Raw genomic sequence first — 9,567 nt, 5'->3', positions numbered from 1 at the left:
ACCTAGACCCTAAACCCTAAACACTACACCCTAAACCCTAAACCCTAAACCCTAACCCTAAACCCCAACCCCAAACCCTGCTAAACCCTAAACCCTAGGCCCTAAACCCTAATTAATTAACCTTAACCCTAACCCTAAAACCCTATGTAGCTAACCCTAAATCCTAAACCCTAATTAAACCCTACATATATATATATAGGCCAACGACACTTAATTAATTGCGCCTCAAGCAGGCGACCAACTAATTAGCTAGCGCGCTGATAAATTAATTAACTTGAATCTTGACAAGTTCTCTCGAATGAAAACACATTTGATTAAGTTGCCTCATAATATATATACAATTAGTGTGCATACGCGCATGGCATACGTACCTTGCACATATCATTTGTGCATATATTTCAATATATATCTGAACTTATTTCTTTGGGATAAATATATATATTTCAATCTTTCTCTCTCGATCTATATATATATCGTTGGTGGCCAAAAAACACACTTATATATATACGCATGCACTTTATGCGCAAAGGCGCGGGTGCCTCTAATAATGTGTGTGTGCACTCGATCGATGATCCCTAAACCTTAAACCCTAAAACCCTAATCCCTAATCCCTAATTATACCCTAAACGTACACCCTAAATTAACACCCTAAACACTAAACCCTAAACCCTAAACCCTAAACCCTACACCCTAAACCCTAAACCCTAAACCCTAACCCTAGACCCTAAAACCTAAACACTAAACCCCAAACCCTAAACCCTAAACCCTAAACCCTAAACCCTAGACCCTAATTAATTAACCTTAACCCTAACCCTAACCCTAAAACCCTAGCTAGCTAATCCGAAACCCTAAACCCCAATTAAACCGTACATATATATAGGCCAACGACACTTAATTGCGCATCAAGCAAGCGACCAACTAATTAGTGCTGATAAATTAATTAACTTGAATCTTGATAAGTTCTCTCGAATGAAAACACATTTGATTAAGTTGCCTCATAATATATATATAATTAGTGTGCATGAGCGCATGGCATACCTTGCACATATCATTCGTGCATATATTTCAATATATATCTGAACAAATTCTTGGGGATAAATATATATAGTTCAATCTCTTTCTCTCTCGATCTATATATATATCATTGGTGGCCAAAAAACACACTTATATATACGCATGCACTTTATGCACAAAGGCGCGGGTGCCTCCCTAATAATGTGTGTGTGCACTCGATCGATGATCCCTAAATCTTAAACCCTAAAACCCTAATCCCTAATCCCTAATTATACCCTAAACATACACCCCCTAAACAACCTAAACACTAAACCCTAAACCCTGAAGCCCTAAACCCTAAACCCTAAACACTAAACCCTAAACCCTAAACCCTAACCCTAACCCTAACCCCTAGCTAACCCTAAACCCTAAACCCTACATATATAGGCCAACGACACTTAATTGCGCATCAAGCAGGCGACCAACTAATTAGCGCTGATAAATTAATTAACTTGATTCATGCATATATTTCAATATATTTTTGAACATATTCTTGGGGATATATATATATATTTAAATCTCTCTGTTATCTCGATCTATATATCGTTGGTGGCCAAAAAACACACTTATATATATACGCATGCACTTTATGCGCAAAGGCGCGGGTGCCTCTAATAATGTGTGCGTGCACTCGATCGTTGATCCCTAAACCTTAAACCCTAAAACCCTAATCCCTAATCCCTAATTATACCCTAAACGTACACCCTAAACACCCTAAACACTAGACCCTAAACCCTAGACCATAAACCCTAAATGTACACCCTAAACACCCTAAACCCTAGACCCTAAACCCTAGACCGTAAACCCTAACCCTAAAACCCTAGCTAGCTAACCCTAAACCCTAAACCCTAATTAAACCCTACATATATATATAGGCCAACGACACTTAATTGCTCATCAAGTAGGCGACCAATTAACTAATTAGCGCTGATAAATTAATTAACTTGATTTTTGACAAGTTCTCGATCTCCAATGAAAACACATTTGATTAAGTTGTCTCATAATATATATAATTAGTGTGCATGCACTACAACAGGACCCCCCCCTGTAGCAACACATATATGCGTTGCCAAATGTTCATATAAGCGTTGTTATGGTCTACACCAACGGATTTATATGTGTTGCCGTTGGTGCCGTTGCAAGGTTCTACAACAACACAAAAACATCCGTTGGTAATCAGCGTGCATAAGCGTTGTAAGATAGCAACGTATATAAGGATAGGCTAACAACACCTCGTATGCGTTGGTGGTATCATGCAGGAATGAGTTTTGAGACTCATATGCGTTGGTGGTATCACCGTAGGAATGAGTTTTGAGACTGACATCACACTACATAACATGATCAATAAATAATATGTTGTCCATATCTATTAGTAGTCACAAAGTCAATGCGCATAGTGCAGAGGAGCCACGATATAGGAAAAAACATTTCATATAATATATTGACTATGTTCAATAACAAAGAACAACATTCAAAGAACACAAATTATCAGGTACTTGCACCATTACAAATATATTCTCTTTCAAAATAGAAAATTAAAATGACATTCTAAAACTAATTTAAACTATCCAGTAGTAGCATCCATCATCATCTTGCAATGAACACCTCAAACCATGCATCATCAATTTATCTTGGAAATCTACAAGAAAAAATTGAGATCAGTAAAGAAAAAGCATCAGGTTTATAAAGTAGTAAAAGTTTAGAGGGGTAAACTTTACAAGAGGGTAACATACAAAGGTTGAAGGCCATGCGATAGTTAATGTTGCTGCATGACCAATAATCTTGACCTTTTTGAGTGGTCGTATCAACTCATCGGATTTTTCTAATGTAGCATCAACACGCACTGCCCAGAACTGATTTCCAAGTTTAACGCCTTCAACTGCATATTCTGGGTCGCTACTTTGGAGTGTAGCAAGAGCAACATTCTTGTTCTGATTTTCCAAACGCTTCAAAAATACTATAGCGCCAACCTTTTACATAAACAAAAGTGCATGAGAAAACAATATTCAATGCAATTTAAACCTGCAAAGAATCTTGAATAAAAGAAGCATAGTGCACATACGTCTATGGAGTTGGCATCTAATCCAGTCACCGTACTGCCTTGTTGTTTCTAAGATGATAGTGCTACCTCAATAGGCAATAAAGTGAAATCATAAGAATACTAAAAGGGAAAGTAAAAGGTTCAGAAATTTCATCTCATACATTAGCTTGCTTTGTTGAACTAGCCACTTTTGATATCTTCATGTTTTGGCCACCATGATAGCAAAAGTGCAATATAATCAGATATTAGAAACAAAAAAAGTTGATCAGAAGCTGTAGTGATAAAAAAAATACAAATTGTTCTATCCATATAATACCGATGTATAGTATTGTTCTTTTTCTACTTGGGAAGGGATTTTCTCCTTTGTTTCGTATAGGTGTGCATTAGAATTATTCAGATGACTTATGTATGTTGGTCAACACATGGAACAAGAAAGGTATTAACAATCCAGGGAGCTCGACTTCACATGCCGAAGGACTGTGCATGCATGTAGAAGCTACTTTATTAGTAATCTGACTAATACTATCAGCTACCTAGTAAGAACAAATGTGCTCTACAGATTGTCAAGGCCACTGAAATGATTTCTACATGCACATAATAATAAACAAAGAGAAAACTACAAAATAAATAGGGGCAGTATAAATTTCAACAAAAGATAACTGCAAGAAATAAAGTGCACTAACCTTTTCTGCACTAGCACTTTCCTTCCTTGGTCGGACATTTTCTTCATGGACCCAAGTTTCTTTGTTCTATGACAAAGAAACTGTCATGGACTATAATAAAAACTCATGTTGCAAGAAGTGCAAGCAGTGATAAATGTTTTGCTGCAAGGATACAATATACAATAATAAGAAAATTTAAAAGGAGAAGAGAAGTATTTAGTAATTCGATGTCATACATTCACATGCTTTGTTGCAGTAGCCCGTTTTGGGATGTTCGTGTTACGGCCACCAGGCTAATGAGAAGGTAAATAATAGTCAGAGGTAATACAAGCAGAAAAACTGAATTTAAATGTATGCATGATGAATGAGAAGTTACCATGTGTGCAGATGAAACTTTAAAACGTGTGTCGTTGTGTCGGGGATCAATGTCTATGTCCTAAAATATAAGGTAATTCATTAGATAACCAATAAATTTATGAACCATGTCGTCCTTAAAATGGATTCAGTGCTACAAAGAAACCATGGATGGGATAAACAAGCTTGGAAAGGAGATGCCTTGAATAATAGTTAACTCAAAAAAAGTAAAGAAGTGCACTAACCTTTTCTACGCTAGCAGTTTCTTTCGTAGGTAGCACATTTTCATCTTGCAGCAAAGTTTCTTTGTTCTATGATAGTAGATATATTGTAAGATTGGCAAAAAAATATAGTAAACACTGATATTGCAAGAACTACGAGGAAGAAGGAACTTGTTGCTCAACCATTTTGGGTTGCAAACAATATACATATGCGCAAACCTTATGTGTAGCAGGACATTTGTTTGGTGGTTGCATCTCCTAATCATTTAGAAAGTTTTCCTTTCTCTGTAGTGAAAGGCAAGAGATTACTAATTTCTATAAAAGAAAGAAACAAGAATGTACCAATGCATCTGTACAGTACCATCATATTGTTCTCCTTTCCAACTGTACCAAGTTGTTGTCTATGAAGATCACCATATACTCTCTGCCGATCAAAAAACAAATTAGAATAAGATCATATTTATTTAAATGACTTTGACCTTTTTAACGATACATACTTTCCTTTTTGATTTTGTGTGAGCAATACCAAGAGGATCTCGGGATGTAGATATCTGACCCAAAGAACCCTATAATCACCAATACAAAGTTAGTACATGTCTTGAACAATGGCAAAGTTCCTTAAATTTACCTGTCTTTCAGAGTTTCATGACTTCTCAGTTAGTTCTAGAATTTTAGCATCTTGGTTTTTCATGTGTTGCTCAATCTTTTCCATCTGAAGTCTAAGGTACATAACATCTTCATTGTGTGTATCTTCCACTGAAGTTAGGTGTATATCCTGAAAGTGACCTGAAGATGATACACCAAAGACTTGATTAGGATTTGGGACTAGTCCCAATCCGTGTACATGTCCACGCTTGTCTACTCCTAGTATTGTATTCAAGGCATCTCCTTTCCAAGCTGTTCCTTTACTCGTGTCTGCTAAATCTGGCCTCTTGGCTAAAGTCTTCTTCAATTCAACCTAAATATATTAATAGTGTAATCAATAACAATGTACAAAACAACAATATAATTTTTCATAATAGAGAGTAGATATTATACCACGTGTTCGTTAATCATCTGGTCGTTTTTGTCGATTTTATGTTGGTGTGTATGAATGTACAAGACAGCTCGGTGTGGATTCTTCTTTTCTGGATCCTTTTGCCGCTATTGGTTACATGGTAAAATTATTTAACAGTTAGTGATGAAAACATACAGTGCAAATGGTAGATGCATATATTTGAGTTCTAAAAAACTGACCAGCTCTTCTCTATTCCGAGCAAAACTCTTAGTTCCAGCCGTGTGTATCGACTTCTTCATTGTAGAGTTTTGCCTATTTTTCTCACTTATATCCTGTCATGCGTTTTGTAAATAATGCACATGCATTTACATATCCGTATAAAGACTATGCATCATGTAAATGGTAAATCTAACAAGTATATATGTACCTGTGCCTTTTGGCTCATCCAATTAGTAACAAGAGAAATCCACTGGTCTTTAATCACACCCTTTGGAACATTGGTGTTGTTGGCTTCCATGCTCTTGGTTGCATCAAAAAAGAGGGCTTTTAGATTTGACTTATGTTGCCTCCATCTTTCTCCAATTGTTTTTAATATATACTTCTCCAATCGAGGGGGATAAAGAAACCTCATCTACATATCCAGCAACAGTAACATTAGCATAACACGGAATCTTAAGCATAAAAATGTTAGCAAAATATTGAAAATGAGCACTGGATCGACCTTTACTTGCCCCAATATATCCTTTTTATTGTTTTGTTCATTTTTCTTATCTCTCTCTCCTATTAGTTTTCTCCAGTCCGTGTAGCTTAAGCTACACAATTTCCCGTTCCTAGCAACTGTGCCCAGAAAGTAACCTAGACGCCCAGCTTCTTTTCCAATTGGCTGATTCAGATCATTGCACTTGACCACAATTCTCTGCCCTTTTGGAAGATTCCATGTTTTTTTCAGCTTTGTCTTTCCACGCTTGTTTGTTTCTCCATTTTCTTCTGATCATGCATAAATTTCCATAACAATTATGTTCTAGTAATCGTTAGAGATAAAGATGAATGTCTTTGGTTTATCATCAATACTGAAGATCTGATCAATTACCTTCGGCATTATCAGCAGTGTCATCATGGTCGTCTTCATCCTCTTCATCATCACTTTCTGGAAAGCCTTCTTTCCCATTGCAAGATAAAGGTTCGGAAGCAGATGATTCAGCATCAACGTGCATAGTATTTTCATGTTCCTCAGTCATGTATTCATCATTGGATTGAACAACACGCAATTTACTTCGTGTCATATCTGCTCTAGGAGAAAAACAATATCATTAAGTGAACGAACAGAAAAATTAAGATATACATAGGCTTGCAAAAAAATCAGTAATGTCAAGGATAAGACCTTATAAATAAACTAATCGTTAATCATCAAGTATTTTCTTTTCCTCTAGGCATTAATTTGCAATTGATCGAACAAATAACTAACAGTATACTATGTATAGCGACAATATATATGGTTTAATAGATCGGTAGTTACAACCTAGAGGATACAGGACCATGAGCGCTAGCGGCTGCTGAAAGGGAATGCATGGTTCATCTTTCTCTGGTCACGTACATGGGCCTGAAGTTTTTTCAGTACATCGATTGTTACAGCCTAGAGGAGCTGACAGAAGAGAACTTTTGATTGATTGAGGTCGACGCACCGGCCGCCAAAACAGAGAGTAGGCAGACTACTAGCAGACAGAAGAGAACTTAGAGAGAAGAAAGCCTGATCGGAGGAGCTACCGAGCTGCAATGTCTGGGTGCCTGCCTGTGTCCGCGCGTCCGGGGTCGCCGAGGGCCTCTGCTGGCTGCTGCTTGCACCGTTGCAGACCTTGCCCCTGCGTGGTGCCGCTGGAATTATGGTGCTGGTCAGCACTCGCCCTGCGTGCGGCAATGTCATTGCTGCCTCGCAGATCGGCCTGAGATGCCGCTGGCAGCATAACGCGCTTTGCGAGACACTCAGACGCGGAAGCCGGATGGATCAGATAGAGAGAGAGGAGAGAATACCCAGGGGAGAGGAGGCACTGACCTGCAATCAAAGAGAATACACCGAATCGGCCGCCGGCCGCCACCACCAGTCGGCAGATATTCACTGGAGTTTTTGTTGGAGAAGATGAGACCCACGATTTGGGATAGGGAAGTGCGGGGATGGGAGGTGCGGAGATTTAGAGGAAGTTACAATAATCTTTTCTATTTACATTTTAAGTAATCCATTTCACGATTTAGTTTCTATGAACCGTGGGGTCAATAAACTAATACCATGCCATCCGGAAGTTCTTAGCATTAATATGTAGAAAAAACGCGCGGGTAATCAGTAAGCCCCGAAAATAATCGGAGGGAACGAAAACATTGAAGGGCAGAAATGGAGGGAAACGGGGAATCAAGAAAAAAGCGCCATAAATAAAGAAAAAACAAAAGTTATGCTATATGTTCGTCTCCTCCCAACGCGACAGCCTAAAAAATCTACTGATTCTGTCCTGATTCGGTTGAGTTACTCTATTTTATTTTTTATTTTTCACTTGACCAAGCGCCAGTCTCTAGTCAAACTGATCAACCATAATTTTTTCGCTAGAGCGCCCAGGATGCCGAGATAGACCATGAATTAGACGAAATAGTCGGAAATAAGATCCTAGCGCTAAGCGCCATGTTGTACTTTATTTTGGTGTGTCCCAACGTATAGACTGCAACGCATGAAATTCGTTGTCACTCGTATAGTCCGTAACGGATGGACTTACCAACGCAAATATCCGTAGCTATGTCGGTATTTTGCAGCGCATTTTTAAAGCGTTGCAGAGCATACGATGCTATATGGGGGGGCTTATTGTAGTGATGTGCGCATGGCATACCTTGCATATCATTCGTGCATATATTTCAATACATGTTTGAAGATATTCTTGGGGATATATATATTTCAATCTCTCTCTCTCGATCTATATATCGTTGGTGGCCAAGAAACACACTTATATATATACACATGTACTTTAATTTATTTGCCTCACAATATATATAATAAATATGCATGCATGGCCTAACCATGTATGCTTATATATGTGTTTAATTTGGAGATTTCAATCGCTCTCTCGCCGCTCTCTCGTTGGTGGCCAATAACACACACATGCACTTTGTGCGCAAAGGCATGTGCCTCTAATAATAATGTGTCTTGTGATCGATCGGTCTAGTTTTGATTAATCATAGCACACAAATATAGAAGTTGTATTTGAATCCACACAACCCTAATCTAAAACACATAGCCCCTAACATGGCCTAATTAACTGACCCCTTCTCTCTAGCTAATTAGTGGAAATTGCACAAAATCAAAAGGGGTCCCTCACTAATTATACATATATATCTAGATTGTGATAAACTTTTGCCCCATATTTGGTGGATGGGTGCATCTTGGCATGTAAAACAATTAATGTTTGCAAATGGCGTTGTCAAAATTTATGTACAAATGATTTCTTTCCATCCAAAGTGCATAAAATGGGAGTTTTAATGAAGAAGGTACAAATAAAACAGCTCAACATGCCTCCACACCCCGATTTTCACAGGAAGTAGAGCATATTTAAAGGATAATTCCAGAGTTTTACTATTTTTCAAGCAACTTTGCTAATTTCCACCCACTCACATGACTTTATGTCGATTTAACGAAAATAGGGCGAATTTAAAGTACATGGGCGGGATAGTTTGAATTGTGCGCGCGGCAAAGGGAACCGCCTATTCCTCAACCTTGTGCACGGCAAATTACACACGCAACTCCATTAAACACCACCTACCGGGCGGCCCGGCCGCATGACCCCCACCCACCGCTACACAACTTATCCCCGTCCGTGCGAAGAGCTTCCCCTCCCTGTCCCGTCCGTGCGAAGAAGAAGCTTCCCCTCCCCGTCGTTCTTCTCGAGACGCACCGGCGGTCAAGTTGATCCACGGTAGGGTTGCTATCTCTAGCTCAATCATGCATCGGGCAAGACGGCCTAACGATTTATATTTTCTTGATGCTGCTAAAAAAATCGTCAGTATGCTCGAACTAATTGGCACTTTATAGTTTTCCGCTCGATTTGTCCTCGATCAATTTGTTCATTTGCGTGGGCATATAGAGTCAGTTTTGCACTCGATCCGTTAATTTGCTGAAATGCCATGGCAGAGATTTGTACACGATATGTTTGCTAAAATATCGATGGGCATTTTTTGTTTTGTACTCGACATGATTGCTGAAATGCA

The 9,567-nt window shown here is 38.6% G+C and overlaps 1 protein-coding gene and 1 long non-coding RNA gene across 2 annotated transcripts; both read right to left on the bottom strand.

Annotated features, from left to right (window-relative positions):
• Nucleotides 1-2,556: 2,556 nt before the first annotated feature.
• On the bottom strand, nt 2,557-7,467 carry LOC127319680 (uncharacterized). The gene is made up of 11 exons (XM_071828920.1): nt 7,379-7,467; nt 6,419-6,613; nt 6,050-6,315; nt 5,756-5,959; nt 5,568-5,660; nt 5,370-5,474; nt 4,982-5,289; nt 4,858-4,897; nt 4,693-4,755; nt 2,787-3,023; nt 2,557-2,692 (listed from the first exon to the last, which is right to left on the bottom strand). The coding sequence occupies exons 2-11, from the start codon at nt 6,609-6,611 to the stop codon at nt 2,675-2,677; spliced, it is 1,527 nt and encodes a 508-aa protein (XP_071685021.1). The 5' UTR covers nt 6,612-6,613; nt 7,379-7,467; the 3' UTR covers nt 2,557-2,674.
• LOC127319636 (uncharacterized) lies at nt 3,124-4,436 on the bottom strand. The gene is made up of 6 exons (XR_007862589.2): nt 4,356-4,436; nt 4,133-4,192; nt 3,993-4,049; nt 3,778-3,843; nt 3,256-3,291; nt 3,124-3,163 (listed from the first exon to the last, which is right to left on the bottom strand). It is a non-coding gene; the product is annotated as an uncharacterized lncRNA (long non-coding RNA).
• Nucleotides 7,468-9,567: the final 2,100 nt, after the last annotated feature.

This window comes from Lolium perenne, chromosome 4 (assembly GCF_019359855.2).
Source record: "Lolium perenne isolate Kyuss_39 chromosome 4, Kyuss_2.0, whole genome shotgun sequence".
Lineage (NCBI taxonomy): Eukaryota > Viridiplantae > Streptophyta > Magnoliopsida > Poales > Poaceae > Lolium > Lolium perenne.
This window is presented reverse-complemented; position numbering and strand designations above follow the sequence as displayed.